This window comes from Pleurodeles waltl, chromosome 7, assembly GCF_031143425.1.
Source record: "Pleurodeles waltl isolate 20211129_DDA chromosome 7, aPleWal1.hap1.20221129, whole genome shotgun sequence".
NCBI lineage: Eukaryota > Metazoa > Chordata > Amphibia > Caudata > Salamandridae > Pleurodeles > Pleurodeles waltl.
This window is the reverse complement of record NC_090446.1, coordinates 1,466,143,321-1,466,162,837: the sequence shown is the minus strand read 5'-3', so window position 1 is coordinate 1,466,162,837 and position 19,517 is coordinate 1,466,143,321. Positions and strand designations below refer to the sequence as shown.

General features: G+C 42.6%; 1 protein-coding gene across 2 annotated transcripts in view; it reads left to right on the top strand.

Annotated features, from left to right (window-relative positions):
- HAUS5 (HAUS augmin like complex subunit 5) overlaps positions 1 to 19,517 on the top strand; it is a 246,752-nt gene that overhangs the window by 84,751 nt on the left and 142,484 nt on the right. For both annotated transcript variants that reach the window (XM_069201157.1, XM_069201156.1), the window contains exons 6-7: positions 12,166 to 12,286; positions 12,422 to 12,581. In XM_069201157.1, coding sequence (XP_069057258.1) covers positions 12,166 to 12,286; positions 12,422 to 12,581 — 281 coding nt within the window. The remainder of the gene's footprint in view (positions 1 to 12,165; positions 12,287 to 12,421; positions 12,582 to 19,517) is intronic.

The following is a 19,517-nucleotide window of genomic DNA, read 5'->3' as shown; positions in this document are numbered from 1 at the left end:
ACCAAACTGAAGTACAGTGCATCATATCTTTTTGCTATGTTATCTTGTGCAAAAGTCCACTTTCAAAAGTTACTGCTGTATTTGTTGTGGACTTCTGTGTGGTGTGCGATATAGGTGGTTGCTATACCCTGTGAAGCAAATTCCCTCTTTAGGAACAAGTTAGAAAGCTTCCACAAGATAGCCACAGTAAGCAGTCTACAATAGGGCTTTGTTTTTGCTCACTTGACAGTTAAACTCAGTCTATTTTGGCTCACAGTTTTTCCTTCTAATTTGGTTTTATATTAAGGTACTCCTGTACCCTGCCATTTAAAAAATTCTGATTGGACTGCATTGTGGTTATCCACACTTAACCTATACTGTAGTAGAAATAAGATTGCCATTAACACTATGAAAACACCAATTGTATCTTTGGGAACAATGGATGAATTGAGGCTAAATGATTTGAAACTTTTTATGTTTGTCTATAATGTATGGCCAGCTCACCCTCTAAGCCATGCCATTGCATGCCTTGCAAAATGGGTGCAATGGCTGGGGTCCCCCATCGCATTCTGCAGAGGGGGCCCATCATTTTGCGTTACACCACTGCTCATTCCAGCCAATTCCAGCTCTCTGTTGGGAAACCACAGTAAATGCAATACTCCACAAAGCCAATTCTCTTTTTTTTTTCAAATGTGTTTTTATTGCTTTTCGATTATCAACAAACATAACGTAGAGAACAAGGTGACATTCTGTGGGATCTAGATGTTAAGGAACAGGTAGAGAAAGCAGGGAACTACTACCGTTTTTATATTAGCAATGCGACCCGCAACAGTGAGTGGGAGGCAGATCCACCTTCCTACCTGGGAGCAATGGGTATCAGTGGCAGGCCTATAGTTGTGGTGGATCTCTTCACCCTTTTGGCGGTGAAGAACGATTTCCCAAACATCAGGGTGAGTCATTGCACCATTTCAGTGGGTATTTAAGGGGGGGGAGGAAACGGTGCCCTTGGTAAGGTGAAATAACTCCGTTTTATCTGGAGGCCAGAGAGGGCTCCAAAGCGAATGACTTCCCGAATGACGGGGGAGAGATGTATGGCGGGGTCTGTAATGAACAGGAGTATGTCATCTGCATTTACCATGACCAGGATGGGGCCTCCTTTTAAGCGCAAGCCCCTATGCAGATGTTGCACTTTAAAAAAAACAAAAAAAAAACTTAGTCAGTGGATTAAGCGCCATAATGAGAAGCGGGTACAAGGGGTGGCACCTCTCGCGGGTGACACAGGATATGAAGAATGTGTCTAGAAGGTGGCTGTTGACGTGCAGGCCGGCCACTGGATTAGCATAGAGGAGTAAAATCAAGTCTGGGCAGCGCCAGATTGAGGGGAATGCTCAACCTGGCAAGCGTAACTTGCAGGAATGGCCATTCAACAGAATCGAACGGCTTTTCTGTGTCCAGTAGGACTACAGCCACAGAGAGAGTGGGGTTGATTTGGTTTACTATTGCAAATATGTTACGCAAGTTAATAGTAGTGGAGCGGTGAGGTACAAATCCTGCCTGGAGAGGAGATATTATTTCCATCAGGAGTGCAAGCCATATAGCAATAACTTTTGCTAAGATCTTGTTATCAAAATTGAGGAGGGATAGGGACATAATAGGTACAAAGGTGCAGAGATTTGCCAGGCTTGAGGAGAAGAGCTACAACAGCTTTTCGCATAGTAGGGGGCAACATACCGTCCTCAAGGGCCTCCGTGTACACCTCCTGAGAGATGTGGGACGAAGACTGATTTAAAGGCCTTATAAAAGAGTCCTGAGATATGTCGAGCCTTGGGACCTTGGAGCCATCCATTGCATTAATGGCTTGTGAGATTTCTTCACGAGATTGGGTCTGCAAGGAATTGCTGCTTGCCACTTGTGAGTCAGACCATGGCAATCTCATATAAATAGGATGCAATCTCTCAGGTACTGCCTGTGTGTTGCGAGGTACATAAGGTACAGTAGTAGTCTGAGGGTATAAGCGATATTATCACCCCCAGTTATTTCTATGCCATTTGCAGCTTGGATAGTTGTGATGTATGCAGCTTGGTAATTGGGCCTCAGTATTTTTGCCAGGGTGTGACCTGGATGGTCACCCTCTCCGTACCCACTGGCAGGGACATACTTGCCAAGAAACTTCGCCTATTGGTCCACCAGGTAGCGGAACTTCTGCTAAAGGAGTGTCTGCTGATGCATTGCGGGGTCTTGAGCTCCTACAGGTGCAGCGGAGTTGATGGCCTGGAGATCCCACTCTACCCGGTCAAGATCATTGCGTATACTTTTCAGGACCCCGGAGTGTGAGGAAATACAGCCATCTTCATTCTCCCCCCCCCCCCACCCTTTGAATTCAAGGAAAAATATTTATTGATGGCTGGGAGGAGGTCTGAACAGAGTGCGGTGTCTTGGAGCGCAAGTTCTGGGAACCGCCATGTGCTTGGGGTGGAGTGAGAGTACGGTATCACGAAGATGAGATTAACAGGAGCATGATCAAAGAGTGTAAGGTGCATGTTTGTTATGTCGTGCTTCCATTGCAATAGGTTGGGAGAGATGAATCTGTAGTGCAGATGTGACCACGAACCATGAGGAACAGAGTAGAATCTGTAGCCTTCAGTATGTAAACGACGAGAGTGCCACGTTTAGGAAAGACGGTGCATGTCTATTAATTCCTGAAGTGAACAGAGTGATTGTGGTTTAGTGCTAATAGGTGGCCCAGTGGAGTTTAACAGGTGATGTGTGATGGTAATATCTCCACCGAGGAGGATAACTTCTGCCGTCTTATGCAATATCAGGGCAGTAATGTTACAATAAAACTCAGGATGTTGATGGTAGGGGCAAAGCCATTGATCAACAGGACAGCTCTGCCAGGGAGCCAGAGACCAGGATGAATCAACCATCCTCGTCTGTGACGTGCCAGACATAGGTGAAGGGAAGCGTTTTGCATATAATTATACAGATTCCTAGGGAGTAGGAGCTGTAAAAGGAGAAGAAACAATGCTGGCCCCATGTATGAGCAAATTGACAGTTGTCTCTGGGTGATAGGTGAGATTCATGCAAAAAGGCTAGTGTTATCCAGTGTCTGGCAAGGTATGCTAGAACACGTTTTCCTTTTCGAGGATAATTTAAGCCTTGAATGTACCATGTGAGCCATCAAATCTTTATGGCTTTATAGGACATTGGGGATTAGTGAGGTAGAGGACAATGCAACAGGACTTCTGACATGCATAGGCGCAATGCAATGCGGTGATCGTACATAGAAAAAGCATAGCTGCAACAAAAGATTAAAAACAAGTTAACAAAAAAACAACATACCCCGTCCCACCCATACCGGATTAAAAGATATCCAGTAAGTCCCTAATACGACAAATAGAAGAAAAAAAAACCACCCATGTAAGAACAGGTCAGTGTACACTGTGGGGGAGAGGCAGTGCCTCAGGCATCATGGCCTACATTATGAAGAAGTCTGCCAGATGATGCTGAGGATCACAAGTATATAGAGCCAAGGGGAGTCAGCATGGTTAGGGCTCCAATGTCACCAAGTATTCACAGCAAGGCGTCAACTGGCTCAAAAGACAGCAAGTGGGCAACAGATATACTGGCCATGCAATAACATAATTGATCTCAAACAGGGGGAGATCCCATTGCCATGGCCGGGGGAGGGAAACGCTCCGGTGTGTTACGTTTGGTCGGTTTATTGGCTGCTTGTGTCTTGCAAAAATCCTAAGCCCCCGCTGAGGTAGTTAAGAAACAGAATTTCCCATTGACCTCAGCACGTAATCTGTCGGGATACATCAGGCATATTTCAGGCCCAGTTTCCGTAACATATTTTTTACATCAACGTAATTTATGGCGGGCTTTTTGAACAGCAAGTGTGAAGTCCGGGAAGAGGGAGACAACCAAGCGCTGATATTGTAATTACCCTTTCTTGTCGGCCAGACGGAGTGCAGTGTCCCTGTCCCTAAAATTCAAGAGGCAGGCCATGATTGGTCGTGGTTGCACTCAAGCTGGTGGATGTGTGCCAAGGGAGGGGTCTGCTGTCTTTACTGCAAACAATGTGGAAAAACTGTCACGATCAAATAACTCTGTGAGCAGGGTTGCAATGAACGTGTCTGATCGTCCCATGTTGGTTGTCTCAGCTGTTCACACGATTTTGATATTGTTCAAGCAGTACTGCGCCTCTAAATCCCTTTTTTTTTTTATTTTATTTTTTTTTTTTATTTTTTTTTTATCGCTATTTTCTTTTTAATTGTCTGGGATGCATTCCATCTTGTCTACCTGCTTCACCATGGCTCACTGCTTCGTTGATTCTAACCTTCTGGCAGTCCAGGCGCTCATCTATACAATCAGTGTGTCCCATAAAGGCATCAAAGCTAGCATCAATGGAGCAGAAACCGACTTTCAGTTCCGCAAGTATGGCCGTCGAGCCACTTGGGGCATCTGGGCCCTCCCTGCCGTCTGAAGGTTTGTCAAGTCTGAGTGGGCATCTGGGAGGTGTTGTGGTTTAGCCAGGACAAAGACACTGGCGGTGTTTTGGATCACCGCGACCCATTGAGGAAGATGCATGGATGTGGTGGGATGAAGCGCCCAGTGGGCCCCAGCAAGTGCAAAGTAGCAATAGCACTATCTCAGAGTTTGTACAAGATGCTCGAGCGATGCTGTGGGCACCCAACACGGCAGGAGTCAGGTTTGTGGCAGTGTTTCCAATGGCATGGGGGAAGGTCGCATAGAATTGGTGAAGAGCCAATGTTTATAGCGCGGGCTCCCACAGATACTAGTTCACTGCTTTATGTGCCTCTCAGTGCGCAGAGTGGCAGTAACGCGCTACAGATGCATGGTCCGGGTCAGGCACTAAAAAAAGAAGCCGCAGTGGGTCAGCGCTTGAGGTGTAATCCTTGTTCCTAAAGTACCCCTAGGCCTTCTGCTTAAGCTGCGGGCACGCGTGGTATGGCAGTTAACTGCCTGTGAATGCTCCCTCAGATGCCAGAGGGGGTTGGGCATCCAAAAGCCCAGGCCGAAGCTCAGGAGCTCGTGTGCCAGACCGCCAGCACGGCAGCCAGTTATGTAGAGGTAGGCCAGGGTGGAATTACTTGTCTCGCTGGGCCCAGGAGCACAACTGCGGCATAGGTAGGTCACGCTGACCTCCACATCCCCAGGTAAACACCCAAGTAGAGGTGTGAATTAGAGGAGAGAGGCAGATGCTCGCTTGTGGTTGCTCAGTCGCTGAGAAAAGGGTGACTCACTGGGTCTCATCTAGCAGCTTTGGGTGCCCCGCACGGTGGGGGGGGGGCTTGTTTTGCTTCACTACGGACCGAGATTAAATGCACACACTGAAAATAATCTCTGGTATGCAACTCATAGTCTAGTAAATACATTTATTAAGTCGCTCTCCAAGGCTTGCAAAGAAGGGTCAGTACAACGGAAAGTGCACGTTTGAAAATGGTCACAGTAATGGAATAAAAACATGTACAAAGAATATTTTCAAACAGCAAATATTTACGCAAAGATACAGATATATTCATACACAACGCAAAGCAGATAATTAGAATGAAAAATTCAGCACCATGGGGGCACAGTTGAGTTCGCCACATCTTTTTCCTGCCAGCAACAGGTCGTTGACCAAAAGATTGCCCATGAAGAGAAAGAGCTCTACCCTCATGGGAAAGATGACAGGCATTAGTTTCCCGATCCTGCTAGAGATCTGACTCACTTCATGGTCAGTCCGTTTTCGGTCTCTTATATACCTTAAACAAGCCAGAGAGATTTCTAGAAAACCCCTCCCGCTCCGTAAGTTGTTAAAAAAAAAAATGCTGGCTACTTCCGGTCAGTTTTGAAAGGAACATGTTGGAACTGGCCAGGATCCCAAGGTACTCTTCCAAAACCAAACTGTTCTCTGCCATACCATAAACATCATCCTAGTACATCCTTATCCCTCTGCCTCCCCCATGTTATGCCTTAGCCCTTGATGAGAAAGAATGCGCAGACACGTAGAGTAAAAACTTGAGCGAAAAACATTGCATAACATATTGTTCACAGAAAAATATTTGCCGCATCTGCACTTCTAACATGGCAGTGGCTAACGCGAAGTTAAGCGTGAAATGAAGTCAATAGGCAAAATGAACCTGGTGGTCACCAATGTGACGGTGTGCTGCTAGGCTAAGTGCAACGTGGAGTCAGTGGTCAAAACACAAATATTACAGGGCTCCGGCTGCAATTGGTGCAGTCAGGGCGTTGTTGCCTTCCATGGAGTGAGGGTAGCAGCTCTGCCCGCCTTCATGTGTAATGTCGGCATCAGTGTGATGAGTGGCATGGAAGCCTGTGGGTGCAGCGAAACCCAATGGTCTTGGCCTCCGGTTCACCCTCTGCACCCGTCGCTGCAGGGCCTCCGAGGCGGTGCTGGGCAGCAGGGACCTCCATTCTGATCCGAGAGTAGCAGGCGGGCCGGGCGGGCGGAGATCTCGCCACTCGCTTCCCTGGCGTTCAGTCGTGCTGTCCCAGGGCATGGATGGTATTCGCTGCAATAGTACGTGGGGTCCAGGCCATTAGTAGACCACTACCGCCAGAGCGCCACAGATAAGCGGCCATCTTGGTCGCTGCCTCAGCCACGCCCCACAAGCCACTTCCTAATCAAGATTGGGTGGCTTTCGGGTTCATCTCATTCTCTTGCTCCTGGTTTTCTCACCTACGGGAGTTTCTTTTTGATTTCTCCGTCCGACGTCCGTAGATCTTTCCTTCGTTGTGCTGCACTGCTTCTCCAAGTGCCACGTTTGCTGGCTTGCTGTCATTGCCACCTAGTGGTTACTAGCGAAACAGCAGCAGAATGGTGGAAAGTACAACTTCGAGCGTGACTGACGTTGAAGATTAAACAAGCATCGCCAATATAACATGGTCTCGCTTGTAAAGGTAAGCGATACCGATTGGCATTGCCGATACTTGTTTTTTTTTTTGTTCTTTGTTTTTAGCGTGAGATACAGTTTATTATTGCGCTATCCAGAGAAATGTCTCCCTCACTTGCAGGTCTTTGTTTTTACTGGACATTTTAGGGATGAGATACTTGGATTTGCTCAAGAGTGAGGGGAATGAGTGCGTATTCTTATGTTTGCTAATGACCGATTTGGCAGAAATGTTTTTCTGCTAGAAGAGGCAAATTACCACCCATCTGATTTGCAAATTGAACCCTTCAGTGGTTTCCTTGTCAGGTGACCCTTTATTCGCTAACATTTTAGCGCTGGTATTAATTGGATAACTTTTGATTGTATCTTAGTTTCTTTTTATGCTATTTAAAACGTTTTGTGCATATTTGATAGTTTATATGGACTCAGCTCTCTTATTAAAGTAAACCTTTGAAATTCGATTTCCTGGAAGTCTCAGAAGCGTGGCATTAATAACAAGGTCCACTTCAGTGCTTCTTCTTGACAGGTTGATCTTGCTGGTAGACGTCTGCCACTTTGGGATATTAGATGTCAGACTTTGTGGCATAAGTAAAACCGAGGAGCACCTTCCGGGGCTATTTCTTTTTATCCCATGGAAAGCAAGTTACCCAACTACATAATCTTGCTAGTTACTTGTGCATGAGGTTTAGTAGTTAAGTAAATAGGGAACTTAGGTGCTGTTTGTTACTGCTGTAATGTTTGGTTCTATATTTTATTCAGTAAAGCAGAAAGACATTGCGATGTAAATCTTTTATATCTTGGTCAGTTAAATAAACATCTTTCCCTTTCCCTTTGAGGTTGCCTAAATACGCAATATTATCACAATTAAAAGTTGTATGACCATCATTTACAATAGTTTAATGTTTTCTAACTATTGTGTAAAATAGTAGTGTGTTTTTTTTTTTTTTTTACTTTTTTTGGGTGACAATTCATTTACTCGTTATAAATCTTGAACTTTGACAGTGAATAATGTTGATGTGTCAGGATAACTAATCCTGCGTGGAAATACATGTTCTTATCTGCAGTCCGAGTCCAAACCCTCCCTTCCACCTCATAAAATCTGGGCCTATTCTCATTACGGAGTACAATCGCTTTGATACTAAAATGAGTAACCCAGAGGACAGCATTCATTCTCAGTAGGTTTTTCCAGAGCTTCGAGCTATATTCCCTTCAACATCCGGTCAAAACCAAATCTCCCTGTTTAATTCAAGACCTGTTCTTATGGAGGGTATTGCATCACAGCCGTGCAGATAGGCATCACCCCCAGTGCTACATAAGATTCACTATAATAGAGTCGGCCTACAAATCCACAAAATGTTAATGGGACTTGAAGCGTCAAAGATACCCAGCTTCCCGATTGTGGATGGCATAATGACAAAACTGCTGAATACAAATGTATATATAGTTCAGAATTGCTTGCAAGAAACCTTCTCGAAGATGCATAGCTAAGTAGCTGGTCTTCGGATTGCAATTGTGTTGTGTTAAATTAAAAAACAATGACAATTTGAGAAAGTCATGGCAAGCCTGTAAAGAGAGAGTTTTCAAGTAAACTTTAAAAGCAAGTGACTCGCTTGTATTATTTAATAGACCATTGTTTGTTTGTTCTTGCTACTCGGGATTATCAGTGTAATTGCTATCTTATCACAAGTTATTTTCCTTGCTTTCAAAACGCTCGTTTTTTCAGCCTTAACTACAGAAGTAAAACACCTGGTTAGATGGGTTAGGGCCCTTGTGTGCATCCAGTTTACCTATTTAATTTCCAACTCTTATTATGCAGACACTATTGCTTGACTCCTATTTCTGATTCTTATCTGTACCTGTGGAAGAGATTTTTCCTGTGACTGCATGGCATCTTCTCCTAAATTAAATCCACACATTATGATACAAATAAAGGATGATTTATGGATTGAGAGTAAGAGGCCAAACAAAATACAGACGTAACACAGGTAGCCCAGCTTTTCAAAATGTTGGATTTTTATGAAAACCATTTGGGTATTTGAGCAGACTAAGCTTCTTCTCTTTCATCTTTAAAACACAAGGTGGCATGCTTCATCATCGCGCCGCGCTTTCACGTCAAAAGTTCAGGCTATAGATGGAACCTAGTCTAAATGTGCTCTAAATCCCTCTGTGCCTGTGGAGCTCTATTCAGTTATTTTTCCTAGGATGAGGTCCTTGGCATTCGTAGGGTGTTCAGCCCACCATCAGCTTAGCAAATTTATGTTCTTCCCAAGAAAAGGTACTGATTGAATGAACAACATATAGTAATCTCGTTATATGATGGTTGAGTGTCTCATAAAAGGATTAAGTTAATTAAATATATTGGGGGGAAAAATTATTAAAACAAAAAAATGTGCATAGTTGGAGAACCGGTTTAGTGCATAACATTTCTGCTCTACTAACATATACAAGTGACTCTGAATTTAGAATCCACCCTCAAAGGACCATATCAAACACAGTGGGTGCAGTACCATATTGGAACTAAACAGCGTATCCTTACATCTGACACACTGCTCAAAGAGCAACTTGCAGCGTAGCAGTATTCAGTCCCACCCTGTGAGATTTGTCAGTCTTTTACTTCTAGTTTAGACACTGGGTAGGGAAATGCAACTGCAGAAACTGTGCTCACTGCAAGCAAGTTGCTGTAGAGAAGTCAAAAACATTCAGACACAAGCCTCGAAAAATCATAAAATGTTACTAGACCTGCAGATCGAGGAACTTGAATAATCTACTTGGCCTAACTGTAATGTACTTTACCCGTACATGGATCTCAAATTGTGTGATCTTAGGCAAATATTTTATTTTACAGAGTCACAGTTTTCTGCATTGTAATTTGAGTGCACCTTTACAGTGAGTTGAGCATTTCTGCTGTACAAAAAAACCTCTTGTTTGATTAAATAAACTGTACATTTGCTCCATGTATAATAAGATTCTAACCCACATATAGTGTACACATGATCCATGACTTTTCTTTTAGTTTACTAATAGCACTGCTATCAGGGCAGGAGTGTTTCTCAGTTTGTGTCTAAACACTCACTTTTACTAAATATAATACTAAAGCATGATGCGGTAGTGCACTGCCATTCTACAGACATCTACAGACAGTAGATTTCCGAGAAATGTCCAAAAACCTTCCCACTGACTTGCAGCTTTACTGATAAAACTATATAGTGCTTTAACAATAATCTATGCAAATTGGTTTTCAGAAAACATATTTATCATTAGCACTACACAGAGTAAAGTGTTCTGTTTTGTTTTCATCCTGTTAGAATATTTTGTTCAACATACAAGAGTAAAAAAAAATGGGCTTTCACAACTACGGAAATATATTTTGAAATGTTTGTACAGTTGGCTTAGTGATTTAAAGGTTTTGTGTTAGGAAAAACCTGCCACCCTACAGCATTTCATTTCACACTCTTTGTACAGCAGGTCAGACAGTTCATCTTATAAAATTCTGGAATTCTGCAGTCCGAAGGAAGATTAATTATAAAAAGACAAACTGACTTTTGACCTCTGTCTCTGAACACAGAGCAAATGTGACAAGATTTAAATGCATCTTTAATGCTCCTTCATTTTCTGACTTAACAGAACATCTGTTCTTTGTCAGAAGGGGCAAGTAGGTCCTAAAAATAGTTCGACCTGATAAAATATTACTCGCCATAGTGAGTGGGCGAGTAGATTTTTCGAGGCCTGATACAATACATAAAGATAACAGTTTTGAAAGTTTTCAATCATACTTGTTTTTTCCCATTGAAATGGCTGGATAGTGCTGGTTGCCAGTTATGAAACATATGTCCCCGATATTCATCCTTAACCCTGCAAGTTCAATATATACACATGTTTATGAATTCTTCATGTGAAGCTGGTCTTGTGGTTTCCCAGACGCGTGATATCACATGTGTTCTTGTACGGCACATGCAGGACCATGTAAGGATGTGTGAAATATGACAGTTGTCTGAAGTCTTCAAAAAGTGTCTGCATCATATTAACGTAGGGTAAAGATTGGGAATGTAGTTCATTATATTTTCTCGTCTTATGTTTCATTGCAATAAGCTCAGCGTAAGCTCGGTGTATATGATGCAAATCTTAAGTCAGTATTGACCTAGTGAACAGATCTAAATTGTGAACCACTGTAAACCTGATGGCTACAGGGAAGTTAATTTTAGTCCTATTTATTAGCGCTTGTGGCATTACCAAAAAAGTACAAGTTATTGAATTTTTTTTTACATCCTTGTTTTGAGCCTGGTACCCAGCTGGCGACTTTGTATTTTAAGCAAGGGATAAAGCCCATTTCTGAAATCAAGAGAGCAGTTTTAAAATGATAGTATCGCACGTCAGCACCATTCTTGCAGAGCCACAATTTGATTGTTTTTTCCAGAGGTATGCCACACCTTCCTTATATTTAAGGTTGGATAATCTTCAGAACAGTTTATAGAGCAAATTGAGTAAACCCTTACTGAGTAGTGATTTTCATGACTGCAGTCTTGAGAGCAAAGGCAAGATTTTGAACTTTATGCTTTTTCTGCACTAAGTTTACAGTAGTTAGTAAATGGCTGTTACAATTATTTTGTATATTTCACTTTAAGCATACTTGGCAAGCACTTAAACTTGGTTACAAAATTGATTATTCCTTAATTTTACTCTGTAGCATCTTACAAATTGCCAGGCTGGCGTACCCAATGGAAGTGTGCTTGCAAATTGTGATGTATTATACTGGACGGCTTATGATCTTTGTAAGATGTAGCATCATTTTGAAATATTGTACCAGGTTGATTGTCAATCTTGAGCACCTAATATGCAGTTCCCTGGTTCCAGGAATACTGTTCTGATGAAAGATCTTGTCTTTTGTGCAGTTTACCTCTGGAGCTTACATGGGTCTATCAAAAGCTGAGTGTCTCTAGTTTTCCAGTCCTTACATCCTGAAGTTTGCAGCATTTTCCCCATGTATTTTGTTATTAAATGTTACTATGTGTCCTGTTTAGAAGTGTGACTGGAAGGAGAGCTAATTCAACCTTTTTCCAAATAAAGACTAACTGTGGGGATATGTTTATCTTCTGAAAATAATATTCTGAAGATCTGGCATGAATCACAAATGTGTACAATGCTAAAAGTCTATTTATATTCTACTGAATACCTCTCCCTGTGTTCTGTATGGTTGCGGTTGGTCACCATTACCCAGTACTGCTATCCGTCCTGTGTTCGAGGTTTTACTTTCAGTATTGCACTGTAGGAATCCGCTGGCAGCCATAAAGAGAAGAAAATACTTCTGGAAGAGATTTCTGAATTGAAGTCTAAGCTGCAGCACGATGAACTGAAACTAAAGTGGTTGCTGCCAGAATTGACTGCAAGCTGTAAGTACATGTGACCATATTCAGTGCCATTTAATTGAGTTATAGTAACATATGATTTAGGATGTTTAGAAATAGCTCAAGTGTTGTTTTAAGAACAATGTAAATAAGTAACCGGTTTATTTTCTTGACATGCAGTGTCCACAATGGAGTCAAATTATGAGAAGCTGAGAGATGTCCAGCGCAGAAGCCTGCTGCTTACGGCCTACTTGCGGAAGAAAGAGCAGGAGCGTGCCAAATTGGAAGAGACAAATAATCGTATAGAACGTCATATACATGTCTATGAGGAGATAGAGAAGTGAGTTTCAAAGAGGTTAAAGTTTCAACTGTTTCTTGATTTACTTGCAAGAGATATTGTGGGGGACGTTTATGGGGAACATATTTCTGATGTTGGATGGACCACTTCAGCAGATACACTGTTGAGGTTCATGGGACCTTCATGGTCACCCTACACATAAATTGCTTCCTCCTACATATAACTCACAGAGGGTGCTTCAGATTAGTCTTGATTTGCACTGCTTCTATGAGTTGTGCTGTTGAGGATGAATGGGGTTTTCAGGATTAGCTTTCAAATGATCTGCTTCCAGGAAATATTTATGTAAATTTCAATGGGCTCTTCAAGGTCATACTTCATTTGAACTGCTTCCAGGAAACCTACAGATGAGTCTCGGAAGATGTTTTACGGTCAGACTTTACACCATCTAATTCCAGGAGTCCTTTAGGTTAGGGTCATTATGTGTTTCAGGATTAGCCTACACAAGGAATGATTCCAGGTGAGGTTAATAAAGTGTGTTGGGAACAGCCTTCACAAGATTGCTTACAGGTGCTCTTAAGCTTAAATTAGGGGCCCTTCAGGATCAGCCTTCCCAATAACTGCTTACAGAAAATGTGCAGAGGGGTTTCAGAGAATCTTTCAAGAACAACCTTTGCATAAATGATTCTAGACACCCTCTAAGGTAGGGTTCATGAGGCGTTAAATGATCAACCTTCTTTAGTAGTGCTTGTAGTAGATTTACAGGTAAGTTCCATGGGTTGATCAGGAGTCTTTCAGAGGAGTCTCAGAGGGTACCTCGACGTCAGACTTCACTTGCACTGCTTCTAAAGCCAAATTCTGGCATTGAGTTGTACCATTATTTAGGTGAAAGTGCACAACTTGTTGCACTTGGCCCTGCAATCAAAGTCTGGCATACGCATTGAATATGCTAATAGATAAAATCATCATCTGCTTATAGGGTCTTTATGTATGCTGTTCAGTGTACTTTCACACTCTTCGGTTTATTTTCCCATTGTACCTGACTGGCTCCAAACTCCATGGCAAGCCAGACTGCTGGGGAGAACTGCAGCCATCCTTGACAGGTACCTTGTACCTTCCATCTGTTGCATATCTGTCTCCCTATACAGACTGGCTGTCCGTTCAGAGTAGTGTAACTCTATCCACTGCAACATGTGCTTCAAATTTCGTAACCTGCAGCATATCGTAGAGGTGCCCCATTCTGAGGTATCCTGATGCCCTTTCTGTATCTTACAAAGATGAGGCCCTATAGCTCTCGTCTTGTATGACATCAATAATGTGAAACAACCTTCTGAGGTTAGGCGACGTAATGCAGCACAAGAATAATCCCCTCTGATCTGGGTGGGATATAGATGGGAGGATTCGCGCTATTGTTTTGTAGTCTTTGTTCAGCATTAGTATGTAGCCGTTTGATGGCTTAGCTAGCTGATCGCGATCTGACTTGGGAAGCACCACAGCTTCTCTAGCTGTGGGAGGCAGTCTGCCACTCTCTAGCGAGATATTGTGTTCACGCAGCAACTGGTGTACCTTTCAAATGTACCATAAAAACCTAGTGGAGGCTATCTGTTCCTGGTATCTTTCCACGAGACATAGCTTGACCACATTAGAAATTTCTGCCTAGATAATCAGGGCATCCAAATCGTCTCTTATCTGTGGCCAGCAATGATTGTGTAGCATCCACCAGGAGAAATGTCACTTGGCTTGTTGCAGTAGAATTCGAGTCCAAGAAGGAATATTAGTTGAGGAAGAAGTTGACGTCTCTTTGTGTATACCTCATCACCACCATTCCTCGGGGCCTTCAGTGCCTGTGTAATAGACTCAGCTCCAGTTAAATAGGCTAACATGTAACCTGGTCTGTCTCACTCTTCATGCCCCTTAACAGAGTATTCTCAAGAATCCAATCACTTCATTTTCTCTAGGAGTGTTGCATGTTTCTCTCGAAGCTCTAAATGTGCTGTCACCAGGATGCAACTTTTTATTAATATCTTATTGGTGTCCCACGGGCTTTCTCCTGCACTAACACCCCCTCTGTTATTAGTGTTTTTACTCCGAAAACTGTTAGGATACTCCTTCCCTCGAATACAACATTAAAAGCCTGAATTACACACTGAGCCTTTGTTGTCTTCAAAATAATTAAGTATAGTATCAGGATTTTTTCTTTGTTTTTGCAGTGGCTGCAACCTCCACAATGGAATATTGGTGGATGGTGACCGTTATTGCAGTGCTGAGTGCAGGGAGAGAGGGCGAGAGCAGATGCGGGTATAACCCCAAGATTCCACATTTGGGAATCATACCATAACGAAATATGTGGTTAGGAATAAGTTAAATCTGGTATAAATATGGTACACAGCTGGGCAAAAGGAAAACTACGCACCCATTGAGTGCCAGATCCTCTAAGCATATTGCATGCACCACCTGCTCATCCATTCTTTAAAGTCCGATGTAAAATTAACTATATGCAGATCAAAAGTAAGGAGTCATGTGTCTGATTAAAATGTTGTAACTCATGCTCTCTGGAGGTGGCCACTGTCAGGGTCGATTCTTTCAAGCAGCTTAAAATAATTCTACATTTCAGTCCTTTTTGAGCTCCCGCCAGAGACATTTATATCAACATCTCTGAATTTAATGTAGGAATGTTTGCCCTCTTTTTATTTTATAGTTTACTTTATTTCCTGTATTATCAGGGAAGAGAGCGTGATGGGCTAAAAAGCCTTGTGGGGCATCCTTACCTGCATAACTTGTTTACAGTGTCATTGCCCTGTGTAATGTAATGTAAGGACCGTTTGTAAAGCTTGAGTACTGTGATTGTCCTAGCACAGTTTAGAGTAGAAAGGAAGAAGGCACTGTTGGAAAGCAGCCAGGTTTTGAAAGCCTTCTCACTAGCAAGCAGCGAATCATGTGTCTTGAGTATAAAGACAGAGAAGTCAGTTTTTCATTGGCTACTAAAAAAGGTTGACCTCCTGCCCGAGGCCGACCGATCCTCTGACCCACCAGAAGCAGAGCTTCAACTAATCCCAAGCAACTACATGGAAGATAGTGATGAAACTTATCTTGCAAGTGACGAGATCCCACATGGCTTTAAATGAAATGCAACTGGACACTAGAAACCAGTGGAGGGCCCTTGAAGCTTGCCAGGCAGAGGTTTGATAAGTATGTTTAGTGACCAGGAGACTATGGCATTTTGGATCTGCTGAAGCTGGTGAATCAAAAAATTAGGGGACGCCAAAAACAAAGAATTACAGTAGTTGAGACGACTCCAGATGGTTGCTCGAACTACCAATGGTCCTGTCTGGACTGGCAAAAATAGCAGAATCTGCTGCAGCACTCTCATTCGGTTAACTTGGGGGTAGTTTATGAACCTGGTAGGGTAAAGTCCGGTCTTAATCACTTTAAAGGCCCAAACCATGAACATCAAAGATGGGAGGGCTCAGTTTCTCTGACTAGAGCTGGGGGATATAAGCTTCTTGGAGATTTTGTTGTCCATGATAATCATCAAGATTTCAGTTTCATTTGTATTTAGTTTGAGAGCCTTTGGGAACACCCTGTAACACTTCCTTTAATGCTGATTGAAAGGACCCCTTCTGAACTGCTTAAATCCTCTCGGATAGATATACCACAACCAGGCTAACACCTTGCCTTCTACACCAGCCTCTGTCTCTCTAGTATCCAAGAGTGGAAGACCAGGTCAAAGGCTGCACACCAGTCCAGTAGCACCAAGGAGGAGGAACAGCCGTGCTCAACCAGAACCCTAAGATCGTCCAGCCCGGAAACTTAAGTTGTCCAAGACGAAAGGCTGACTATGCCTCATCAAAAATCTTGCTCTTTTCTAAGTAAGATGAAAGTTGAGTATTTACTTTCTTCTCCAAGAGCTATATAGGCAAGGGAAAAAAGGTATTAAGTTGATAATATTTCCGGTCACCAACGGATCAGTGTGATGTTTTTTTAAATAAAGGCAAGAGTAATGTTTGTTTCCAAACAATAGGTACTCTTATTGTTAAGAGCGATCTCTTGCAGAGCACCAAAAGAGTCTGGTGAAGCAGTCTGGGTCCCGCCTGAAAAGTGGAGAATGGTAGAGATCTGCGGGGGCCCAGAACATCAATAAACTATTGCGTTCAGCCATTTTGGGCAAATTAAAGGAGTTTCAGACTAGACTCTCCAACAGAGTCTAGCAAATTGGGACCTCGTTCAGAACCAGCTGCTTTGCATGGGGGAAAGAGTTCCAGGTACACTTGATTTTATTCTCAAAGTTAGAGATTGTCCAAAGCCGTGGAATACGCGCTCATGGGAAGAGATCATATATTCTGGATCATTAAGTGATCTAAAGATTGCAAATACATCTTTTGTGAAGTTCTGGGCTTTAACATTTTTGTAGGCGAAATAGTTGAATGAAACTGACTATACTTGCTCCTTATACTATGTAAAGATAAACTGTAACTGAATTTTCATGGAGGGATCATGGCACCACTGGCGTTCAGATTTCTCACATATCAATCTAGCTGTCTTCAGCTTCTAAGTGTACCAAGGGCAGGAGGATCCTTGCGCCAGGAAAAAAATCTTGGCTGAAGGAAGAGTGGCTTTGCTTGCAAAATAAATCCCGTTATTGTAAACATCATCCTGCTGCTCAAAGTGGATATCTCCTTTCAACTCACTAAAGAAGGAAGATTGTTATCTTATAATGTCACAGCAAATGCACCTTAGTGTACAACCTGTACCATACAGAGTTAGCATTTTTCCTAGGATTACAGGTAGACCCAACCCTCCCAAACATAAGCTGGGTGTCTAATATGAAAAGGAATTAAACATTGCTTGATCCATGCCTGGAGCTTGGGGATCTCACAGGCAATCAGAATCAGTGGGGCAAGATTAAATAAAGAAGGTGTACAATAGGAGTGGAGTGTGCAGCCAGTTGTGACCGATCCGACCATGCCAATGACTCAATAAATAGAGACGCTGGAGAACTTTTCGATATATTTGACCAAACGTTAAAGCCGGCCAGTAGGAACAGAAAGTTAGCAAATTAGGGACCAAAGTTTAGCCGGCTCCTGTGGGGAACAATGAACTCCTGAAGTAGTACAACTGGTAGACCAGTTTTATCTAGAAACCCACTACGCATAGGCAAAAGAATACAGCTCTAATAACTTAAGAAAATCTTTAAAAGCAATAGCAAGGCCGGCACATTTTTGATCAAATATTAATACTTTTGTGATGTATTGTTCATGCCAAGACAAAAATCAGGACCAAATACTAGAATAGTTCAAGTTTCAATAACAGTATGTATAATTTCAGATTAATTATTGGATCATAATTCTCAACTGCATGTTTTGGCAATAACCGAATATTAACCAATGCACATTTAAAAGAACACTCAATATTGTTAACATTAGGCCAATGCGTAAATGTAAACCAAGTTTATCAGAATGACATGGGGATTTAAGACTCTTACAAGAAAGCAGAAACTCACCAGAGATCACATCCAGCACTGCCGCCTCTAAAGGAAGGAGAGGCAGTATGTCAGGAGCTGAACATGGCTGGTTTGGAGATTGGCTTACCTTTGGCACTTCCACAGTTAGACCATTCCGCAGGCATAAAACAGAGACTTGAAATGGTTAGTATCTAACAAGCAAAAAAGGGCAGCTAGGGTCGACCCCTATTGGACTGGCTGCCTTAAAAAAACGGCATCTAGTGTGGAAGCGCGGAATAAGCAAGAACTAAGGGAAAAAAACAAATTATATTTAGGCAACTAGAACATCTTGATGTTGAGGTTTTTTTTTCTTTTTTTTATGATTATTTTTATTAACCGAGAGAGAGATCCTATATTACAACAAATTCCTTATTCTGACAGATTAACATGAATATATAAAACAATAGCGGTATAAAGCCTTAATAGCATATTCCTTAGTATCATAATCCAATTGGCAATCATCCATTCATCTCAAGCGAGGTTGGAATTTGGATTGTTCCATCCAGTTCGGATCCGCTGGGGGGCAATAATAAAAATGTGGTACAAATTAAGAGCCGTTCCCTGCTGGAAGGAAATGAGGATGCCACCTGATGATAGCTCAAGCTGGTCATCGGTACTCAGGCAAACCTTGACTAACTTAAATTTACAGGCTGCATGGGACACCAACACCTCTTTTCCTCTGCAATTTTTTTTTTTAACAGGGCTTCCAAACTTAGTGCAGTCGACACAAAGATATCTGGTCTTTCGTGCAATAATACATGGAACAGGTTCAGTCTCCAAGGCGGTAACAAAACAGCCTCAAGGTGGGACAAACAAAAGCATTTACCAACGACATCAAGGGATTTTTGAAAGTCAGGCCAAGGAACGAGTGAAAGTGATGGGCATGGTTAAAGCCCACAGAATAGGTAACAGCATGTCAAGAAGAGCAGAGCTTGCGCAATGCTATGCTCGACCTGAAAATGGAGAATATTTATCTGAGTAAAGACGAAAACGACAAATCCAATAAGTAGAACTCGAGATATGCAAGAATAAACTTACAAATGTAGTGCTTTGAAGTCAATAGCGCTAGGTTACTTGAGGTCGTGCTAGATTGGTGTAAATCCAAAGTTCAGGCCGACCGTGATGGAGGGCTAAATCCAAAGTTCAAGCCGACCGTGATGGAGGGCAGGCTGTCTTCAGAACTCGTGCAGATCCTGCTGAAAAAGTTCCTTGGATGGAGCAAGCATTAGTGGCGAATATAGGAAAGTACCCTTTTTTGGCATGCTTTCCCCCGCATTTTCCTGCTGTCAGTGTGTGTTGACTGTCTTCACTGGGATCCTGCTAACCAGGACTCCAGTGATTGTGCTCTCTCCCTCTAAATTTGGTTGCTTAGGACTTTGCACACCCCACAATTGGCATACTGGTGCCCCCTTATAAGTCCCTAGTATATGGTACCTAGCTACCCAGGGCATTGGGGCACCAGGGGTTCCCCATGGGCTGCA